This window comes from Lagopus muta, chromosome 1 (genome assembly GCF_023343835.1).
Source record: "Lagopus muta isolate bLagMut1 chromosome 1, bLagMut1 primary, whole genome shotgun sequence".
NCBI lineage: Eukaryota > Metazoa > Chordata > Aves > Galliformes > Phasianidae > Lagopus > Lagopus muta.
Genome location: NC_064433.1, coordinates 56807731 through 56832425, shown reverse-complemented (window position 1 = coordinate 56832425; position 24695 = coordinate 56807731). Strand labels below are relative to the sequence as shown.

Sequence of the window (24695 nt, the reverse complement as noted above, 5' to 3'; positions counted from 1 at the left end):
CAGCACCACTCACCCAGAGGCCTGCTCCACTACCAGATCAGGCATTCCAGGTGGCGTCCCCCCCTGCTGTGACATTACCAGCTCTGGATCCAGAATAAAAATCTCGTCCTGCGAAATTTCCGTCACAAAGTGCAAATGTTCCTGTTGGAATGATATAACGAACAAATAATGAACCTGTGGCATCAGCGTTCACTCAGAAAGCCCAGCTGGCTATAGGAAATCTGGGAATACATCAGGCTGAAAAGAATTTACGGCACTTGTCTGTGTATTTAAATGCATACATAAACACACCAAGTCAAGTTAGCAATAAGCACTCCTTAGATTTTAAGCCAAACAAGATTCCCAGCCAGCAAGCTTCACACTCACAGCAATGCTTAAGAGGCTGTTGCTCAGTGACTTCTGTCCATCAACACTATTCCACTGAAAACTGGAGGCCTACCCAAAAAACTGAGTCTTACGTGTCCAGCTGAGAACCAGCACCTAAGGCTTCAGATGATGGGATTTTTCATTGTTTGGAGATAGTCTCTAAAAACTCAATTGCTTGTACATTCTGGACTTGCATCTTCATTAACAAAGCTCTCTTTTTCAATCCCTCTTTTTGTTTTATTGACACAGAAGTCCCCTTCAGAAATACTGAGTACGAGAAGGTCTATCTAAGTAGGAGGATGGGCAGGATAATTTCCCACATTTTGTGCACAGGGACCATCACGCAGTATTTTTTTTTCTTTTCTTATGGAAACACGTGGCAAAGGAGTAGGAGGGAAAGATGACACTGTGCAGAGCCAGAATTAGAAAAATGCAGAATAAACAAAACGAAATGGCATTGCTTGGTTTAGTCTGTAGCAGCACCTTCTTCATCCTTACTTTCAAAATTTTCAAGTACAACTTCATCAATGCATTTATATGACTGCATGCAAAGGCCTTTGGCAGCTACATGCAACACCAAACCCGAGGCTTCTGAGCTAAATTCACAGCTCCTTCTGACTGAAATAAACCACAGTCTGCAGATGTTCATATAATTCAAAAACAGCTTACATTGTTCTCAGGGAAACAAGACGCAAATGACAAATGGGTAAGTCAACAGTTTACATTTCATGCTGAGCCACTAATTGGTCAATTCTGCCTATAAGTTGGGAAACATCAAAAGCTCTGTAAAATTTTCAAAGTGTCTTTCAGAAAATATATTCAGATTGGCAGATCTACACCATGGTTTGAATCTAGTGAAACGACATGTTGTTTTGGGTTTTCTTGGAAATATTTGATACAGCTGTTTATAATTCTCGGCTTCAATCACACACATTTCTACAGTTATTTCTTGTCACACACATGACCAGGACTTCTGGTGTCTAAAAACATCAGTGAAAAGATAAAATCAAACACACTAATGTAGCACAGATACCCTTACTAAGATATGATAAGGATGATTAATGTAGAATATCCTGATTTGTGTATCAGGTTGGTAGCTAAAAAGAAAACCACATGATTAGCAGATACAAAACTTCAGTGAGCTCAGTGAAATGATGCAAATTATGTCTACTGAAAAATGGTCCAGAATTTTTTCTCTGCTTTTCATAAGAAATCATCAGCATTCTAGAGTGCACAGGAGCAATAGCAAATCAGTTATTTTAAGATGTATCTGGCATGGCTTTAAAAAAGATCTACAGAAGCAGTAACCAAATAGAGATTTACCTGAGATCTGTCAATGCGGTAAAAACGATCAGCAGAAGTTGCTGCAAAGATAAATAAACAATCAGAAACAAAGCAAGTGTAAGCAGAACTATATGAACAAGATGGGCTGAGCTAGCATCAGCACCATGTAAGAAAACCTCTGTGTCAGTGAAGCCACAACACGATCTGATTCATTCATTATTTCTATATTCCCATTCCACTGAAAAACGAATTTAAAGATGGGATTTGGCAAAACAATATTCATTGAAGCAATTTACTTGAAATAATTATTTAAAACACAGGCAAATAGGGTCTCAGATTTATATAAGAACTACTAGTATTAAAATACATGACAGAAAGAGCAGCATTCTTCCAATGAGAGTATAGCAAGAACATCATAAAACTGATAGGTCCAATATGATTGATTCAAACAGTGAATCTAAAAAATAATAATATGCTTGGGAATTCCTTGTAAAACAAATGCTCAAATATTCAGTGTGAATTACTGATACGCTCAAAGAAAATTTATTCTACTCGTGAACAAATTAAAGGAGGGAAAAAACGCTAAACAAAGTACCTAATATGAATGTTGGCACTGCTAAATAATATATACCGCTAAAAGCAGAACTACTTTATCACCTTCAATGTGCTTTATCAGATGTGATATTTTTGTTTCTGCTTTGCATTTAGTTTAGCCAGTGAAATCACAGACTTTTTTTTCATTCTGGCATTTCTGCAGAACAGCACAGTGATATAGCACTGTCATTTTTGGCACTGCAAGGGAATATCAAACATCTAAAGACTAAAACTGAATCCATCTGCCCACCCAGCTTTCTCTAAAAATCGAATAGATCCTCAATGTATTTTCTATCAGTTTTCCATCAATTCTATCATGAGAGACGAGGAGAAGTGATTAGAAACTGTCAAGGAGTAACTGGTTTTGTTTTGAGCAATAACAAAATCACTCCCCCCCATGCTGAAGCTTTTGTAAAAGCAGTTGACCATCCATTTTAGCTGCCCACTTTAGAGCTCTGGAGCCTGATGTAAAGCCCAGATAAGCTGCTCAATTTGGCGAAGTATGAGTCAAATACAAGAGTTACATGCAGTGTCCCCTTCCAGGGGAAAGGGATTACGTTTCCTTCACCTAAATACTGCAGTATTTATGGAGAAAGAGTAACAAAGAACATAACCCTGCTGACGGCAGTGTGCTACTACAACCAGGTGTATTCTGAATCCAGGTACTGCCACATAAGTGCTGCATCACAGCAGAGACACTAATAAAACAAAACATCCAACCACCCTTGGAAGAACCCATCTCCTTCAGGAGACGATGCTATGGAAGACATTTTGATTGCTAGTTGAAGGCCCATTTTTCAGAAGGGAAAGGGGGCCACACAGCTCCCTTTTCAGCTTCTCAGCACAGCAAGGAACAGCTTCTCTTCCCTGGTTGCACTCTTGGATGCACTGTCCTTCACACCTACACCATCAGCAAGCAGCATGCTAGACACAATGAGAGGGAGACACACTTACCATCTAGGAAGCACCATCTAGGAGAGAGCCTCTGAACAGAAAGTACTCTTGGGAAAGAGCTTTCTTGGTCCTGTATTTGTCCGAGAAGCAACATTAAAAAAAAAACCACATATATATATATATATTTTTTTTCTATATTGCACAATATGCAAAACCTGCAAAACCAAAATCCACTGGGTCTGCACCCCACTGACATTAGGTTTTTACTGTGCTATAGCAAAGCAAACCATTTACTCTCTATAAGTAAACCTGAAGCACACTCTCAGCTATCCTTTCTCCTTCACCTCAACAATATCAGAATGCACTGCATCAGAAGCAGCTTTCTCAGATGTCTGAAGTCATCTTTATTTGTTGGGGTAGAAGAATAGGGAGGAGTGAAAGAGAAGATCAAAAAGAAAGCAATGAACTCAATTACTATGTTTGTGTACGTATCACTTTCTCTTCTTCCAGAGTAGGGCATTACAGCCCTTCCCACCTTCATCAGTCTGCCACTTAGAACAAGTGCCCATATTGCTGTCCCTGGCATGTCCCTAATACACATCAGATTTAAAAACAAAAAGAAAAATAAAAAAAAGAAGCTGTTGTCTTCATCCAGAATATAGACAATGCAGAGTGCAGACCTAGGGATCATTGCTGGCTAAGGCATCAGACATCCCACATCAATGTATTCCCAGTCTGTCTAGACAGACCTGCTTCTTGGGACCCAGTTGATACTACATCAAGGAACCAAATGGTTGGGGAAGAACAAAGGGTGTTCCTTGTTTTCTCAGCTCTCACTGATCTGGAGGCAAGAGGGATCTCAGAAAGCAGAAGGTGGTCATGGCTCTGTGCCATGCTGCCAGTGGATGGCCAGCCAGATTCCTAAAGCTGTTGGAACACAACCTAAACACAAATAGATTTGCATAGGACAAAGCACAACAGCACAGCCTGTGGGCACCAACCCAAAATGTGCATAGAACCAAATTCTGTCCTTAATTATAACTTATGCAGTAAAATCAGCACACCTGCAAATGACGTAAATTCAGGCACATATTCACTCAAGACTGAAATTTACTTCTCCTTAAGACAACAGAATATGGAAGGCTATATCAATGCACAAAGTGAGAAAATGAGAAAGCAGAAGCAATGGGGAAGAAAGGTGCCTTTGAGAAAAGTACTGCTCTGCACAGGAAGTACAGTATATGATAAGGCATATGGACATATATCCATAACATGGGCACAAGTGGTGAAAACAAACTGATAGAATAGTATCTCACTGGAACTTTTCTGAATATCATATAGATGCCCACCACCTTTCCTGACTGCAGGATGCGGGATTAAAAAAAACAACCTGCACTGGGAATTGTACAGCTCTATCTGGCGAGTAGGTATTTGAGAGTCTACCATCAGAAAGTAAAGACTGACTGAAAGAGTAAGCTCCAAAAAGAGATTTCAGTCAATCGTGGGTTTTCAACCAGGAGGGATGACAGGGTTATGAACGATTAATATCTAGCATAATCCAGAAATCTGTCCTCCAGCTTGTGCTTCAAAGTCATCACTCCAGCCTGAACTACAGCAGACCTTTTAGAAAGGTATCTAGCCCAAGTGACAGACTCCAAGTGACACAAACCCCACCAGTCCCTCAGGCTGTTGGCATCATGTCCAGGGTTTTATACAAGAGTGAAACTGCAGAAATACCAGCAGAGTTAAAATGACAGTATATGGTGCATCATGCACACCAAACACATCTGGAACATTCATACAGATTCTCAGAGTTTTAAAGTTTGCTATATTTTCTTCTGCCTTTACTGTCTGTTGTCTATATCATTAAGAAAACGTAGAAGGGGTGGTTATTTCTCAGGAATTTATCTTACTCTTTTGCAAATCTGACATATTTCTAAAACATTTCTTATCCATGTAGCCATGTGTCAGAAAAAAAATTCAGAAAGAAATAAAGAATATATCCATAGAAAAATGGATGTTTCATTGGTTCAACTTCCTAGACTGCCCAGATGTGTCAGTAAGACTGTGAGGAAGAAGCAGGTTGCTTTTTCTACTGGGAGAAAATCTCACAGAATGCTGGAGGAAGTTCTCTTTCAGTCTGGGTGGATAAAATACTTTCCAAAATGATTAAGTACCGAACAATACCATCCTATGTCAAGAGACAGACCTCACTCTTCAATCAACATAATAGTATCCAACATATTTTGAGCTCTTTGAGAAAAAAATGAGGTCATGCTGCTGTTGTACACATACACAAGTTCTTGGTTTCCCTGAATTCCTGGTCAGCTGACTGCTTGCATGCACTACCTGTCATTTTCAAGCAGCTGTGATGACAATTAGGACTTCACATTCTGATGGATATTCCTTCGCACAGCCATGTGAATACATCTCAATGCCTTGCAAGATGCCACTGTGAAATCTTTAACAACTGTATTTGATATCATGACAGTTTTTCATGATTCATCTTATTAGCTTCTACTGCAATTGAATGGAACTTCCTATTATTGCTTTTCCTTTCCAGTTATACTGCACAGAAAAACAAAGACAGCTCGGGGAAACCCGTGTGATCTTCTCTGTGCCTTAAGATTTTGGAGTGCTGGCAATGAATCTTGTCTGAAATGTTACTGCAGCCACTTACATATTTTGCTTTTATAAAGACTGTCTTTTGATCCATAATACCTGCATCTGTATCCAGTCTGACAAAAATCAAACCTCAGTTCCTTCCCATATTTGCACTCAGTGATTTTGCTTGATCCCATAAACCTTGTCCTACTGTACAGAGTTTGTCTCCAATTTATGTGCAATACAGGAGAGATGAAGACAGTATAACATTCCAGAGCATGAACTATTTCTATAAATAGTTATAAAAAATGTATATTGGTAGTTAAACTATCAGGTTTAAAATGTAGCAATTTCCTTCTCTAACATGAGTTTATGGAGTTGTGAGATGCTTAGGTTTACTTGTATCATAACTGTGGTAGGAGAGTCAAGGACTTTCTAAAATCTGCTACATTTGCTAATTTCTATTTATCTAAATGCACAGAGCTGTATGTATCTTAACATTTAGCCCACTGTCTGAGGAAAGGTTAGAGCTGGGATACAAAGGACAAAGGGAGGAAAGCACTGAAAGAATGCATACAAAAATGGCAGATGATGAAAAGAGGAGAAGTGAGTGAAAGTTCTTAGACCTGTCAGAGTACATAATGCTGGGAAAAGGAAGATAGGGATAATGCTGGCAAATACAAAATCAAGTCACAAATTGTATAAGCTCTTTCCAAGAAGCCATTATAGTTCAACAGCATAACTAGCTTGGGAGGTCTCAGACCCATGAGAATAATATTTCATATACATTAAACTCGTTAGAGAAAGAAAGCAGAATGAAGAACAAGTCTAACATCATTTTTCGCATTTACACCCAGGCTTGCTGATATTATTTCTGCTGATTCACCATGTTTTGAGCTGCAGAAGCATCACGCAAGAAAATCATGTTTATGAGACCTGAAAGTACCCATGACACCTTATTAGCAAGATAAGACAGTTCCATCAACTCAAGAACCCTTTATCCCCTGTTTTCCCCACTTTGGTAATTTATAGACAGATGCTAACAAATGTGGAATGAACCACAAACTAACCTAGCAAGACAGTTCATAGAAACAATCTGCTAGGAATAAAGCAGCATTTGAAGAATCCAGGACAAACAAGTACTGAAGACAAAACTAGAGGGGGGCATTAAAAATATAGCATCATAAAAAATTAATAGCAAGTGAGGGATTTCACACTGATGTGCACTAAAGGAAAAGGCTAGGCAATTAATTTCTATGCTGCTATAACTACAGAGGTTAGGGCCAAGTATGAAGCTGGTTTCTGACATTTCATTCCCTATTTTGTCCCTCCCCATATGCACATATTTAGTTCCTCATTTTACCTCAGGCAGTTTCCTACACATGGAGCACTCAGCAGCCACTTAGGTTAATTTATAAGGAATGGTACAGAATAACACAAGCTGTTTTATTAGCCAATTCACTAGACGCTAGTGCTGTTCTAAAAGTCAGTCCTAGGGCAATGATTGACACAAATGTCAAAACTATGAGGTTAAAATTGGACACAGAAGTGCAGAAGCAAACCACGTACTGGTATGAAGAAAGCAACTTCAGAAAAAGCATGCCAAATTTACATTTTCTTGTAGTGCCTTCCTGAATACAGCACAGTACAGGCAGTCCTGCCAAACTGGAATTCTGTATCACCCAGGTAATCACTAAGGCCCAAGAAATCATCTGCAGTTTCACTACAGTAGGTTCCCATCAGCTGGATCCTTGCATTTTTTCTCAGTGAACTCATTCCTGCTGTTCCTAACAAGACTTACATTGTTAAATCTAGGAAAAGGCTATCAACACCATGCACCTTGAGTCTTGTGGTCCTAGGCACTTTGTCAATTGACCATTGTTTGTGTCAAGTCTCCATGCTAATGCCAAATTAGTTCAGGAGTCAGTAGATTTAGTCTGAATTATTTTACTCCCAATGTAATCATTCTGCAGCACAATATTTTACTGAGAGCAATACATATTTTCGAATGCTTCCAACTGTAAAGTCAAGTTCTGTATTGTATAAATTAAACAATATAGCTGCAAAATGCACAAAGAGCCCAGTTTTAAAAACTAGCCATCTAAAAAGAGAATGGTCTTGCCACACAGAAAGCGCACATTTGTGTCCAGGATGGATTAAAAAAAAACTACTCTGAAGATTATGTTAGTTGAGAGGAAAATGGCTGTGGTACAAGTAATTATTAATTGGTTAGGTTTGCTGTACACTTTTCTTCTCAGTGGTAGGTACTGCTGCTTCATCTCTGCAATACAAAAAAATTACTGTTCCTTTTCTCAGAGAAACATCTTTTCTTTTGTCACTTATTTTAAAGGACGCATTCTCTCATTTGCTTCAAGAGGCAATTTTAAGGATGATTCCATAAGGTTTGCAAGGAAAAAAATTATTTCAGGGAAATCGGAATGAGCCTCCATCATCTGAGGGCAAATGGTAATCAAAAATTCCTGTAAATCTGCATTCAAATGCAAACAGTGTAGTCCACCTGGCTAAACTTGTCTTTGTTCTTCATTTACTAAATGAAGATTTTAAAATCTTACCTGGTAATGAACTCTCTGTGTAGTAGAAGTTGCTGACTGTAGGTCCTAATAGGATGAAAGATATGTCAGTGATGAAATGTTTAAATCAGCAGAAGTTATTGCAGTTCTACTATTTGAAGTGGCTGGCTAAACATCATAGAGTAATTTTGCAAGTATTTCTCATTGGTTTTAAGTATATTAAACAAAGCCACAAAATAGCCAAGGAAAGCTCTCTTAAAGTTTGCATTTACATGCATCTGGTAAAAAACGGCCCAGTTTTAAAAATTTATACAGAGATTATGTTAATGACTTTTTACCTTATCACAGATCTATGAAAACTATTTAAATTTAGAATATCTGCAGCAAAAATAAAATTAAAAAAAAAAAAAAAGCTAAAAGCCTTAATATTGTCTTTTGTAATCATTTCTGAGTAATTAATACACCAAAGGAAACCCCTGGTATTTTTCCAGGTTTAAAGACAACCTCATGCCAAAGAGGTCATCTCAGTGTTGCAAACATCATCCCAACTACTGTGTTGTAATCTTCCATTCTCGCATGAAAATGGGATGAATGAGGTCCATAGCTCCTGTGCCAACTAGGACAGCCATTCAGAAACTCATGTAAAGGCACCACATTTGTAAATGTTTTTGAAAGATATCACTACAAGTTTATGAAACAGTGAGAGGCACTCTATTAATGAAAATCCACCAGTTTTATCACTAAGTGCACACACATTTAAAATTATTCAGGTAATGGGGCATTTGGATTCTCAGTTTCCCAGGTTGTACTAAGAGTACCTTCCAGAGACAAAGCATTCAAGAAGATAATAGCTACATTCGTATTAGCTGATATATATTAGCTGATATATATTCTTGTATTTTTTGAAATATCAGTTTGATATCTGTCGTGTTTGTTGGAGTCTGTTTACTCCATGACTGAGTTAGAGATCAATATTTGCATAATTAGATCCATTGAAATATCATGATATTTATCCTTACATAATACAGTTTGTAAACTAATTTGCTCAGAAATTGGTATAAATGCAGCAACGAATGCAGAGAGTGCATGTATTGTGTTCAATTTCAAGAAGAAGCAAACACAACAACACACATCAATTCCTCTATAATTTAAATGGTTTCAGCATGATTTATTTTTTCCTGTTTGGAAAATAATGTTTTGTGTTACTCTGTTTTAATAGCATATCATAGCTCTAAAGTTTTGTTTTCAGCATGAGGCAATACACAATACTCACAATACGAAGTTGTTGCAATCATTAGACCTATACACTGAGGAGTGGAAGGAGCATAATACAGATTAATAAATGATACTTAATTCACAAAAACATTACCTCTTGTAGACGGTCAATATACATACGACAGGTCTCCAAGTCACAATCTCCTCGAACAACTATAATTCCTAAGGGAATGGCTGGAAAAGGAAAAACACAGAAAAATGTCTTTAATTGAGGCCTGTTGAATTTTAAAAGATTTGCAGTATGCTTTGTTGTGTTGGTTATTTTCTTAACGTCCTCACTAAAGCTCTCTGCTTACTAAATCTTAACAGTCACTTAAAATCAGGAACATAATATTCATCGTTCGTCTTAACCATTTGTAATTATCAAAGATTCTGACATTCAACTGCCTTCCATCTCATACAAGCTAAAAGAGATCTAGTAAAATTGTGTACTTCCTTCTCTGATGTAAACACCAATTATTTTTTGCAAGGAAATGTACCACAGAGTATTTCATTTTCAAAACACTTAAGATTCTACTGAGATGATTCAAAGCTTTTACATTCCACCAGGATTTTGTTTTAAACAGTATTTTGGGGATTTTCTTTTAATCCTCTGGCAAACCTCTCCTGGAACTCTGTTACTGACACCAAAGAATAGGGCTGCTTCTGCTTTCCAGCCTTAGCTTATTGGTTTATTGACTTAAAATTAAAGAGGTATTTATTTATTACTATATAATGAAACCTTTACTTCAGCAGGAGAAAAAAATGATGACAATAAACTGCAGCATATTAATTCACTACATTTTATGATTGGATTTAAGGAAAAAAGCATACTCAGAGGTTATCGGCTTCAACTTTATATCTCCAAAGTAAAATTACATCCACAGTAAAAGCAAACAAAGTTACAGAGTATCCCTGAGGTCGCATTCTGACATAGGAGAAAACTAGTGTCATGTTATTTTGATGTAAGTGTGCTTTTAAATAAAAACAGGCATTGTTCCATTTGCACACAAAACTTACACATGTCCACAATGTCTTAAAGGAAAAGAAAGGGAAAGGAGGAAAGGAGGGAAGGAGCAAAAAATACAGCAAATAAGTCCCCTCAGTCAAAGGTAGCATTTCAGATAATGAGGAGTTTAGATTTCCACAACTATTCTTTCAGACTCTAGGTTTTCTTTGTTAAAAAAAAAAAGCAAAGATGGGAGAAAATGTACACATGAGTCTACTAGGAAGGTACCGAGAGAGCTGCTTGCTAAAATCTTTTTAAATAGAAAGGAAACAAGTATGAAAATTCTTAAGCACATGAATGTCTGAAACTGAATCATAACATTATTTTCTTCTCCCTCAAGCGTCTTTAGTCAAACGTTGCCCCCAGAAGCAGGGAAGCAGCAGGAAATGGATTTAAATCATCATATGAAGTATTCCAGAGGGAGAGAAGAATATCAGCTCACAAACAATTTTGGTAACTGAATAACAAAAAGCAACTTAATGTCATTGACATTACTGAGACATTACAGTACTGAGACAAACAGAAAGAACAACTGTGCTGCAATTCCTCATATCACTCAAGGGGGCTTAACTAAGAGGGGCCCTGAGATGCTTATCTGTTGGGAAGCTCTTCATTCTAATAAGGGAACAGGTTAGTGATAACACATAATGGGGAACACTTCCATGGCTCATTTTCCTTGTGGCCCACGAAGGCTGGAAGCGTAATGAGAAATGAGTGGTCTCAAGGAGAAGACAGGAAGCAGCTACAAGACTGAAGGGCATAATGGAGCTCAGAGGCCAGTGAAGGGCTCCAAAGATACATCACCAGCTCTGTCAGCATCGTGTTCAGAAAGCAATGTAAACAGCAGAGCAGATATGACTCTCAGAAAACCAGAAGCAGAGGAAGGAAAAAATGGTAGGGAGGGAGGAAAAAAAAGGAAAAGAAAGAAGGGCTAAAAAGGAAAATGAGAGAAGCAAAGCCCATGCTACTTATCAAATAACGCATCTAACAGTAATCCCTATCCAGCTTGTTTTCAGAAAGCCCAGCAGACAACACTGCTTACTGCAACCTCCAGGGTTTTTTCATTACTCAACAGAGCTTGTGAGACAAGTTAAGTGGAATGAGGGTCAATGGTCAGGTCTGCTTTATGTATACCGACACTGAGTTACAGACTGATTCCCTTTACTTTGTGTTTGCTGGTGCTTAACCTGCTCTGACAGGAGACCCTTATGCTCTTGGCAACAAGCACTTAATGACCATCTAGTTTTAATTCAGTAAATCCCTCTGCAGCCCTTATTGAAAGGGCTGAGATTTTTTAGAGCACTAAAAAGTGAATTGTAGCAGACATGACTGTATCTCGAACAGTTTCAGAGCACTAGGGAGATACAACATTGGTTCATAAGTTGTCACCATACATTTTGTCCCTTTTGTATTGAATAACTTCCTTCAATTTAACAGGGTCCAGAGCTTTAACCCACTGAAACTTTGGAACTAACACAGAATGACAATCCTTAATCTCCACCACTGCTGATAGCCCTGAGCAGAAGGACCTTATAAACACTGGGAATTCTAAAGAAATTCACCAAATCACCTGTAAAGAAAGCACTAGTATGCAATAATAGATGGCTGAGCTGTGACACTTCTGAGCCTTATCTGCATCATTACAGATGAAGATTATAATCCGTTAGTATAATTAATTAGCTACATTTTGTACACCAATTACATGTATAATTTGCTCTTAAAAAGGGATGTGTGACTTCTGCCTGGAAATCCTGAACCAGTACATCTGGTTTTGTGGGTCAATGGCTAGCTAAGGGATAAGGTGTGTGAGGTAAGTCCTGTATGGTTCCGTCCCACATGGTTTTGTTCGATTAAAAAACTAAATTTTAAAGTCATTACTGAATAACATTACTTCATATGTTAAAACGTTGCTTGATAAATGTTAGTGGGGGGCTTTGTGTTGTTTACTCTTTGTTGTTGTGAAACTCATTTGCCTTCCAGCAAGTGAAATGTTTCCAGCCCTCACTTGTACCATAAACCACAGCAAGCATGCACAACACATTATACAGCCAAGATTTTCGAAGTGCCTCAAAATAGCAGCTTTTTGAAAACCCTTCAAGCCCATACAGATTTAAACTGCAGGACTGTTGCTTGTTCTAAACATAGGGCAACACTGTGCAGTGGGGCCAGAATCACAGAACCATTAAGGTTGGAAAAGACCTAAGATCATCTAGTCCAAGCATTAAATGAGGTAAGTTATGGTGAATCAGGTAAAGACGTAAGGTTAATGTGCATGCACTGCTTGACATGGAATGTCATTGTAAACATTTTCATTAGGGAATTAGTGGACTTCTGTCTTTTTTTAATAGCTCTGTGTGGATAAGGATGTGAGCAGCAAAAACCAGTGCTGTGGGACACAGTGATTACTGGACATGTTAGGTGAAAGGTGGGAGTGGAAAACAAAATTTTGCAGTCTTGCATGTATTAAGAGCATAAACAATGCAGAGCAGCTTTCCTAGACACCCGCAGATTATCCACTCCTGTGACAACACAGACATATTCACGTATGGAAATATGCCAAACACAGGATAGTCTCAGACCACAGGCCAAGCCACAGCATTCAGGAGACAGATTTTTTTCTCCTGAGGCGCCTGCTCTACTGACTGCTTGCATCTAACTCCCAGCTTCTTTGTGTTCCCTGAATGGTGAAAAGAACTTTATCCAGGGAGCTGTGGATACGTACTCTAATACTGCATGGATAAGAAGCAGTGCAAGAACCCCAGGAGATGAGACAGCCAGGCAGTTGCTTCATATTCTGAACCAGCACTGCGGAAAGTTTTTTGTTCCTAGCAATGCTGACTGAAATCAAGAGTCAGCAGGAGGAGAGTGAGGTAGATGCAGCAGTATGACTAGCGTAATGCTCTAATAACTGCAAGATTAGTAGCACTTTCTTAAGCTCTCATGAAATTACCTACGGAATTTATGTAAACAAAGAAGAAATCTTCTATTAAGTGCCCATTATGTTGAATACCTAAAGCTAGTGAACTCTTCAGCAGTACCAAGAACACTGCCTGAACACTGCATACTAAACCATCAAGAAAAATTCAATTAACTTCCCCATTTATTGTTATGAAAGTATTCAATTTGTGATCTAAACACCATGATTAACCCACTCAAATCTCAAATAAGACAGCCTCAAGGCAGATCATTAAGGTAGATATGAACGCCAGAAAAACTCATTCCAACACTGACATATACCTCAGGGGAATGGGGAGATTAGACATGGGGCTGTAAATGTTTAATGTAGCAAATAAAGGATCCTCACTACTGGAAATGTTATAAAAACATCATTTTCCTGAGGGGTTTTTGCTGATATTAGAAATGTGAAGAACCAAGTAAGTTCTTGTGAGAGAATTCTAAGATATTCAGACACTTAAATTAAGAGATTTCTCCACTGTGGTTTTAACACAACTGAGTTTCTACAAAAGGATTTTTTTTCCAAAATAAATCTATGCCATACATCTCCTCAGATACCTTTCATTTATTCTACTGACAGAATCAAAGCCTTCTTTGGTTGCTTGGCTGGTTGTTGGTTTTTTTAATACTAGTGTTTCAGTACTAAAATCGTCATATATTTGTGCATAAAATGCAATGGACGTTACCAGACTGAAAGAGCACATTTGAGAGGGTGGTCATCCCCTCCAGAATGTCAGTTCTCCAACACACAGACATAGTAAAAAAAAGCTGTCTGTCTAATGCGAAGGGAAATTGTCCCAGATACCAGATGAAAAAGAACGGGTTAAAGAACGACTATTAAAAGTTTGGAATTGAGACTGGTAAGGAAGAGATATTGGGATTAAGAGCTGAAAGAAGAGATCTGGCTGAACAATGCCTAGGAGTTTACAATTAAGAAAAAGAACAGGAACCTGAGCTGTAAAATCTATAGAGACAGACAAAGATGAACAGGGAGAAAATGAGTGCTGAAGAAGAATAGGATTGAAAACATAAGAAGAAATCAGACAAGGAAAGTGATAGAAAAAGAAACAGCAGAAGAGAAGTATGCAGAAAAATCTATGCCATAAAGCCAAATTAAAATGTGATTTCCTGGAAGGTCTGGAATGGAACTTAATGTTTTTGTCTCTCAGTCCGGTGGGGTTAATAGGCTAATATATGTTAACGAAATGTATTGGAATACTGCTCATGTCTTCTAGGCCAAAGGAAAGGTCAATCCTACAGGTTACTGTTTACCTAGTAGCTCAAAAGACAGAGGACTGTGTTGGCTGTAGATATGCCCTATATAAACAACTCCATGACATGAGATGCACGCCTAAACCATTGAACTTTTTGTGTTGCTTGTTTTGGTTCTTTTTCAAATCCAGGCAGTGAAATACTCTGTTAAACACGTGTTATGACCACAAAGTCAAGAGCTCAAAGTTATAAAAAGACAGAACTAAAGTTTCCTGTCTCAACACCTATGTATATATTCATTGTGCTACTACCTTTAGCCATTTGATCACATCCTACTTTTTCTTCTGTTAGACTCCTGTGTCTTTCTAGTCTTTGAATACATGCATGAGTATGAACACATGCATGTGCATGGATGTGTATCACAGACAGACATACAATCCACTGTGGTGCCTGGAAAAAGCTCAGAATATCTTATTCTGAGACAAAAAGAGAGATTTCCTTTGACATAACCAATGTATTTGACAACTTCTTTGTTTTTATCATTTCTATTTCATTTACAATCATTTATCAGTGGTTTGCATTGTGATCTGTACACATCACCATGAGAATCTACGAGCACAGAATGAACAGAGATTGCAATATTTAGCTCATTGTTAACATCAACATGAAAGAAAAAATGCAGAATTATCTAATGTCTGCACAACACACCCTGAAAAAGCAAAGCTGTTAGATCAATATAGTGACTTTGAAGCAGAGTGAAAACTGGAGGAGTGTCTGTAGGCAGTGCTGCCTTTTACAGTGCCCCTACAGAACAAGCTACCACATCTGCTAAGAAACCTCCTGACAAATAAGCAACCATTAGTCCTTCTCTCCCAGGACTAAAGAGTGAATTTGTAGCTATGCTACAAGAGTGAGATGGAACTTGATGATCCTTGAGGTCCCTTCCAACCCAGGCCATTCTATAATTCTATGATTCTATGCTATAGAGTCCACTCCACCTACATCCATCTAGATTGATGCAGCATCCCAGTGAGCACATTTCTTTCAGTGGTTAATCAACCTTGTCCTGATTCCATCTGCTAACTCAGGTTTTCCCTCATCACCATAGTCACCTACCAGATCACTTACTCCTGTGTCCTTCACGATGGGGAATCAGGATGTAAATACCAAGTCCTCAGCACTGACCTTTTCTTATTTAACTAGTTGCTCAAAATCACACTCAATACAGTCCAAACTATCTTCATCTGCTACATCTTTGAGCACAGGTGTTGGAAATAGTTCATCCTTCAGATCCCTTCCAACCCAAGACATTTTATGATTCTATGATTTCCTAGGTGGGATTCTCAAACTGTGGTTAATACATTACTGATATGAGGAAACCATGGTATCTGTCCACATACACGTCTCAAAACATTCACAAGATTGTTAGTCCTTGTACTCAATAAGAATTTATCAGATGACCCCAAAACATTCAGATAACCTACAGAAATTGAAGGCAAGACATATGCAACATAGATATCTGGCTAGATATAATTAGCAAGGGACAGATTACTGGAAGAGAAATAAGAATCTAAGATTAATGTCACATCATGTTACTCCTGATCTCAACACACACAAACAAAAAGCAAGGAAGCTAAATAGAAAGAGATTGTTAGATTGTAGCTAAATCAATTACTGTACACATGGAAATCAATCTTCAAAAATTGTTTTTCAATTTTCTGTGTCACTTTATTCCATAGGAGATAAGGAATGACTGGTTCTGTGTGAAATATAGTGATGTGGGAGACCAAGAGTTCACAGAGTTGATACTTATTTCTGATATTGCTGACACTGGGGTTGAGTATGATTCCTCCTTAATCTTAGTGGCATTGAGTAAGCAAGATGGGATCTCCAACGCTAGAACATAAAAAAATATGTAAAGAGCACTAAGAATTGACAGATTCTATTAAATAAACAAACAAACAGTTAAAGTTTTGTATCTACTGCTGCTGGTGAGCTAGTTCACCCCTCCAGCTTCATGGTGCAAATCTACAGTAATGTTACTAAGGAGAAAACATAGATGAGTACCATATGGTCACTAATTCATTCATGGGTGTATTAATTTCTAATAATTTCTGTATATACCTCCATTGTCAGTAATTTCATAGGAGCAGTGAAATGGGGAAAATCTAGTGTCATAAACAAAAAGATTTTGTTGTTTTAAAGTTAATTGAATTGTTCCCCCCAAATGCTGTTTTGAATCATACTTTCCTACCATAGCAGGAAAACAGAAACAGTACACAGAAGATGCACAGATGAGACACAGTATTAAGTTCTGCCCATCTGGAGACATCAACTGAATTTTGAATATGAGGATCTTGGTCACTTAAGGTAGAACTGTCACATCAGGCAAGAGGAACTGAAACTGGTGATTAGGGTGACAAGTGCTTGAGACATATACAGGAATGAATGTGTTGGAGATAACAACTACATTAGCAGCAACTTACAACATAACTAAAATGTTCAAGATGTATCCCTTTCCTAAAAGAGTGCATGGAATCATTCAACCCCGTCATAGAAGGATCAATAAGTAACCCCTGTACCATCATCAATCATCACAGAGACAATACTGAGATGCTGACAGAATGAAAGAGAAAGGGAGGAGCATAGGGAAGGGAAAGAAGGGACAATTCAGAAACAGCATCTTGGTTAAATGCCAGCTGCAGTGACAAGAAAAGTAAAGAGCAACAGAAGGAGAATGGGCTAAGAACAATTTTGCCCTTCAGAGAACAAAATGACACTGTTTAATTGCTCAGAAGGTTTTCAAAATGAGGTGTCTACCTCCAACAGAGTGAAGATTAATCTTCATGGAACAGTTTGTATGATGAGTTGTTAGACGTCGGGAAGTACAATTTCAGATGAAGCACTTGATAGAATCAAATCAGTATTTTGAGCAAACCAGGGAAGTGAAATGTATTTACTGTGAATTAAAGTGATCCAGATTACTACACTGATGTCAGAGATTTCAAAACTCTATTATGGAGACATGTGACAGGCAAAAACCTTAATAGCTTCTTTGTTACCGTTCCTTCACGGATAACAGCATGAGTCATTATTAATCGGCTTCCTTTTCCTGTTCAGATTGCTGTGGGATTCTAGTTTAGTCTTCAAAAACTATGGGGAGATAAAAGTGCTTTTAATTGGTGTGGGCAGACAATGGATGGTAAGCATAGCATTCTGGAATTAAATTGTAGATATTCAGCCAAAGCTTAGAAAGACAAGTAAATTGAGTCTCTTGTGAGCATCAAGTCCTATATACATGTTCCTGAAAGCTACAGACATGCTGCAGTAAGCTAGCCCCACTGAAAACAACACATCTGGAAGAAATACTACTGCAACAGTGTGAGTGAGTGCCCACTGTGAATGCTCTTAGAATAACAGAATATTCTCAGTTGAAAGGGACCCACATAGATCATCAAGTCCACACCCTGGTTACATACAGCTCTACCTAAAGTGACCTCATTTGCTCCTCATACATTTTCTCCTCCAGACCCTTCACCATCCTTGTAACCCTCCTTTAGATACTCTTTACGTCCTTACGCTTTATGTCCTTCTTATATTGTTGTGCACAAACTGCACAGTGCTCAGTGTGAGGACACAGAGAGGACAATCCTTTCCCTTGTCCAGTGGCAGTTCTGGCAACCAGGGTACAACTTGTCTTTTTGGCTGTTGTCGCACGTTCAACTTGCCATCAGCCAGAACCCCCAAGATACCTTTCCACAGAGTTGCTTTCAGATGCCCGTCCCTGTACATATATACCAAGTGCAGAATCCAGCACTTGCTCTTGTTAAACTTAATGCATCTGGTGACTGCCCAGTCCCATAGTCTGTCAAGGCCTCTCTATCTTCAGGAGAGTCAACAGCTCCTCTGTTTGCAGAATCACTTATAATTATTTTGCTAGCGTACAATACCCATATTTAAATTTTTGATTCAGATTTATAGAATTTCAATCTGTCACTCACCATGGTGATTTATTTCTTCAGGGCAGTAAAAACCCTTCTCCTCCCTTCGACCCCTCCACCCATTATGGCCACCTTGGAGAAGAAAGGAGAGTTGCTGTTCCTGCCTTACCACTTCCCTCCTCCCACTCAAGCCGAGTAACTTTAAGTGACAGTGCTCCAGGAAGAGGTTTGCTGATGTGGACTGAGACAGCATACTTATTCCAAAGAAGTGTTAAACACATTATAGTGCCAGGCAGGCAGTGATGTGCAGACCTGCTACCAGAAAAAGAAACAGCTCTATATCAGAATCCATATCTATATCAGAAAAACAATTAAAATGGCTATCTGCTCTTCTTAAAAGGAACATTTACACAATTTTCCCACCTCCCTTCCTCATAAAAAATTTAGTGTAGTCCTCTAGCGTAACAATTCAACTTGATTTCTGGCTACATCTCAGTTTCCAGAGGAGATACAAGCACCTTGCAGTAAAAGTCACAGGGAAGCTGTGATATTGGTCCTATGCTCAGTAAAGCACAGGGATTTTCTTGGTTTCAGGGATTCCTTCATGGAATTCAAGGAGAATATTTAAAACAGGTTGATTACTGACTATTTAGAGAGCACTTCTCTTTTCATACGAGATTTTCTTCAGATACAGTTAGCATTAACTAGGATTCTTCAAATCAAGATTAGCCTCTTGTAAACTAAAGGTTGGACAGCTCTGACAGGAGTTACTAACCGGAAAAGTAGGAGAATGACTATGAATGTGTGCTGTAAGTTATGAATCCTTATACAAGGCTTTCCTAATAATTGCAGAGGGTAAAGTGAAGTATCTTCTCTGATTTTTGTTTTTTTTATTTGATGGGGACATTATTTGCTTTCTCATATTACAAAGCAAGCACTTTAACTTTTGATATACAAACGTCTACTTTTTGAATGAAAACCCCTTGAATATATGCTCAGCAAGTGATCAAATGTGTGTAGTCTAAAACCAAATCTCAAAGCTACTAGATCACTATCTGCCCATTTTCTATTATTTTATAATGTTATCATTACTGTTTTTGAATGTGACAAACATTAATACCTGTGTACAGTTGCAGAGACACCAGGGTAAAAAGGTGTATATCTTTTGTCAGATGATGCAATGGCTCTTACTGATTACTTAATATATACTAAGTAAAAAAAAAATTACATCTGTTGTGGGAATGGATGAGGATAGTTGTCTTCAGATGGAAAGGCATAGGAGGAATCACCAAAAGAACCAGAATGTTTCCAACAGGGTTGCAAAAGCATCTGCTCAAGACGACTGTAAGGATACTCAAGGTCAAACTCTAAACTTGAAAGAAATGCTTCTCCAGTGAGCCATAATCCTCATCTTATGATAACTCTCCTTATTCCACAGATTAAGGCCTAGATTGCTTTGATTATAGCTGAAATCTACTAACTGAAACTTTAGAAAAGGCTGTTAGGACCTATATTAAAATTCAAGGCATATCACTTCTTTTGTTGGAAGGAGCCCAGATGAACTGAGAGAAGAATAAGGAGGGATGGGACTGGAGGGGTGAAAGTGAAACAGTTTAACTATCTTCCAACAGTAAGATAAGCAAAACAATTAAAAGGATTGTTATCCTGTAATTACCAGAACACTCTATATTACAGAGGGAGCTGAAGCTTTGTTGCACAACAAACAGTCATGCTTGTAATTTAAGATGAATAATGAGCCAGATGCATGAACAAGACTCTATTAAATTGTTATCACAAGCAGACGTGTCCCTCATTGATTAATGACTGTGTGGCACCAAGGAAAGGAACTCCATTTCCAAGTGTGGATCATCGTCATCAGTGTTGCCAACGCAACCATCTGTCTGCTTTTGACTTACCCCTGAATGTGGCAATTAAACCATTACATGTCGAAAGAAAACAGTGATTATTTGCTTATGTGCAAAACTGAAGGCTCTTAAAGAATAAAGGAAGACAAATTTCCTTCCCAAAATAAATGCACCTGAGCAAAATCATATTCATTGCAGGGGAACTGGATTAGATGACCTTTAAAGGTCCTTTCCAACTCTGAGAATTCTATGATTCTGTCATTTTATGATCAACTTCTCAGTTTGAAACCAGTCTCTTATTAAGTTTCAAATTTGGTGTTAATCATAAAGCCTTGGTAAGTTTCATATGCTAGCAGAAAGTCATCAGAGTCAATGTAAAGACACAAATAAAAAATCAGGTGTGAAAAATACTTACTTTATAGTAAATAAAATCAACGTGTAGAAGGCACATGTAAGAAAACACCTGAACATTCTTTATACAGACAGTATTTATATAGAAAGAATGCATGTGCATATACCCAATTAGATGAGCCTATAGCTCACATAGGACTTGTCCAAAATGTATGTTTGACCCTGGATTGTTTTTGTTTTGCTGTTGTTAATGTGAGATCTACACATAATATTCTACCGAGAGCAGGTACAACCTAGCTTCTTACAACTTACAAGCTTCACGGAGTTTTTCCTTGTCATAATGTAGCCCTTCATATTCTTGCAAATTAATCCGGTTCACTCTGATCCGCAGGCGATCAGGGATGGAATGAGGACTGCAAAAAAAAAAAAAAAAAAAGAAGAAGAAGAAGAAAGCTTCTTAGACAAACTTTTCCATGGAAGAGCAGAAAATAAAATACAATATGAATTTTAACCTTTGGTAAAAGAATAATAAGAGCAAGCCTCTTCAAAACTGGGCCTGATCCTCACTGGCCCACCACTGTGTTTTTACAAGATCAGGACTACAGACTACACAGAATAGATGATGTATCTTAAATTACAGGCAAAATCAAGAAGCCTGTTTGCTGTCTGGGTGACCTGGAATTGCAAAGGCTTTTCTGAGCTCGTCAATCTCTACATAGATATCCTTTCCCATTACAGATGCCTTTTTGTACATCCCTAAAGTAGGAAAATTCACAGAGCTTTGCTTCAGGGTGCTGATGCTTTCTTTGGAAGCCTCACAGGACTTCTTTTTCTCTGTCCACCAGCACATTCACTTGGATCTCCAGAGGATCCTCTTTCAGTAGCTCTGTTCCAGGGAGCAGGAAACAAAATGTTGTTGAGAGCTGGATTGCCAAACTAGAGTCCAATACACATATGCCAGAGAGACCATAAAAAGAAGTTTGAGTACCTCGTTTCTACAGATTTCAGCCAGATTTATATGCCTTGGAGGTCTGCATACTTTTGAAACCTTTCATGGGTTCCTATCCATAAATTTGAGTGGCCACTAACTGATAGACAGTTGTTTTGAAGAGCTTTGTTTTGATTTCATGCAAGTTTCCATCTTACTGTTACTGTTAGATTTTGTTTAACTGCATGCTATGTAAACTTGGCCACATTAGCATTTTCCACTTGTAAAGGGAGAAAGATAGCTTGTGTATTATAATACACATATAAAGTGTCTGTCTTGACAGGTTCATCCCACCTAAAATTAGATTCTTCATTCTGAGTTTGCACCAAAAGATTGTCTACTTTCACTTTGTTTTAATCTATTTAAAAACAGAGCTCTTAATGCACACAATGCCTTTTGAAAGTTAAAATTCTATTCACTGTCATAGACAAGCTTATCGTTTGCTTTATTTCAGTTTTAAAATATTTGACCTTCAGGATTGCCATTTTAACTGCCAATTCACACTCCAGAAATGTAATTCTTTTTTTTTTTTTTTTTTACTTTTCAAGCAAGTAATTTTCTTTTTGGCCTGAAAATACTACAGACCTAACACATGGTTTGTAGAAGAGCCACAGAGATGATAATTACCACGTATTTCAGTTTCCTTATTGCATACTTTCTCTCTGTTGACATAAACGCTCTGCCACATATTGACAGATGAAAGTAAAGATTGAAAATCAAGTACCAGTATAAAAATAACTCTACTGACACAAGTACTTCTAGCCTAAAAATTGATAAAGGATAATGAATTAAGGGTGTCTCAGTAATTGAGGTCTAATACAACAGGTTACAAGAAGCTGCAGTCCTTCTGTTCTGAACATGAGTTTCTGTATTAAAATGAAAATTCATAAGGAATAACTTAGAATACATCATGAATACTAACAGTGACTGCAAGACTGATGCATTCAGCAGTACATAGGTTGCTGTAGGTGTTTTCTGCGGTGATTAACAGGGACTATTGGGTAAAAGTACACCAGGATACCAGCAAACTCTCTATATTTAAGATAAGATTTTGCTTGACATGCAGGGTGATAACTTCCAGCAAAGCCTCAGGGAACAGCTTAATAACTCACGTGCCATTAGGTCAGATCAGCACTCACTACCTGCAGTCTATAAAGCTGGCTAAAGGAACAACCGAGGAATATTAGTGCATGCAAGTAAGAGCAAAGGTGCATAGATGGAAGAATGTAATTGCAATGTCTGACACCTTTTTTCCCCCTTACACAACTTTAAATGCCACATTGCTGGATTAGAAATGGACACAGTCTGAGAAATTATGTTTCCTTCCCAATTATACAAAACACAAGTTTCAAAAATAAAAATTGTGGGAGCTTTTATTTTTACTCAAGAAAAGATAATAAATAAATAAGAAAACATAGGAACCTAACTACATAGGGAAAAAAAAATAATGCAGTGAATGTAGTAGGGTTCATGAAAATGACAGTCTGAGCACTGAAACGTGAAGTCTTTTATGTACTGGTACAATACATGAAGAAGCCATGCTGTTTTTCCCATGGTGTTCTACCACCAAACATTATTATGAAGGTTGCTCAGTCTTCCAGCAGATAGGTTCACGAACTGAGGATTAGTGGTAGGTCTGGGGGAGTGACAGACTATGAATGATGACTCCTCTGAGCTCAGCTGGGAAGAAAGGCCATAGAGTGACAGAGAAATTCAGCAATGTCTTATTTCTTCTGTGACATTTGAATGTGCTACAAAGATAGCTATTCCTGCTATGTCCCTAATTAAACTAAATGTAATTAAACCAATAAACCGTCTCAAACCACTGTTTCTCTTGAAACCAGAACCAAATCTAGACTGTTCGGCTGAAGTCTTAACAATCCAAACTGGAATTTTATTGAAAAAATGTTTTCCATTCCCAAATACCAAAAAGTGTGTTTACCAGAAGTTGTTACTCAAATAGGACTTGCTCAGTCTAGCACTAGTGATGTTTGCACTCCAAACAAGAATCACGCTATATCTGTTTCCCTACTCCTTTTCCATTTCTTCCTCGCTACAGAGCTCATCAGTGTATGATGCTCAGGCTTCCCCCTTCCTCTCTGTGCTGTAGTGCACAGCACTGCTCTCCATACCAGACAGAAAAATGGAGAGAAACAGAACTTGCCATTTTGCCCATTTGAGAAGTTTAGCTAGCCTAGCCATAAAAGCATAATCCCAGAAACAGTTTTCTATAGCAAATAAACAATTTTAGAAACAAATGCTAAGAGGCCTTTTCAAAGCCTTTTATGACCAAAATCTGAGGTTTTGGTCATAATAATTTGCAAATACTCTTCACTCAGAATATGGTTGCTCCCTGACATCATACTGTCTTACTGAAATTCATGACCTATGCAAAATAGCTTTGGCTCTAAAAATTCACATAGCTGAATATTCACTCCTTATGATATCAGACTGGCATTCTACATGGTGGAATACCATCTTTATGAACCAACTGAAGAGCTCATTCACTCACATAACTCATGATTTGCACACAGTTCTATTAACTGCAGTTGAGCAGCACAATTCCGATATCAATATTCTTGTAATCATCACACTCTATATATAGGAATCCTCACCGTTAGACAAATTGTGCTGTTCCTCTAGATTAGACATACTGAGCATATTCAGAAACCGCAAGGCTCAAGGACACAATCATGTCTACGTGAAAATAAATACCATGGTGAATATCACTGAAAACAGATGTTAATGCTGTCTGTATTAATAGAAATGGATGTTATACTGTATAAAACGACTTTCCCAACTGTAAGGATGGGATGAAAATCATTCCAGATCGAGCAGAAAAAAAAC

General features: G+C 38.0%; 1 protein-coding gene across 7 annotated transcripts in view; it reads right to left on the bottom strand.

Annotated features, from left to right (window-relative positions):
* Nucleotides 1-24695, bottom strand: part of DGKI (diacylglycerol kinase iota) — a 216543-nt gene that overhangs the window by 52736 nt on the left and 139112 nt on the right. For all 7 annotated transcript variants that reach the window (XM_048930903.1, XM_048930912.1, XM_048930928.1 and 4 more), the window contains 6 exons: nucleotides 21173-21273; nucleotides 9643-9722; nucleotides 8316-8360; nucleotides 3199-3268; nucleotides 1690-1730; nucleotides 14-141 (listed from right to left, as the gene is read on the bottom strand). In XM_048930903.1, coding sequence (XP_048786860.1) covers nucleotides 14-141; nucleotides 1690-1730; nucleotides 3199-3268; nucleotides 8316-8360; nucleotides 9643-9722; nucleotides 21173-21273 — 465 coding nt within the window. The remainder of the gene's footprint in view (nucleotides 1-13; nucleotides 142-1689; nucleotides 1731-3198; nucleotides 3269-8315; nucleotides 8361-9642; nucleotides 9723-21172; nucleotides 21274-24695) is intronic.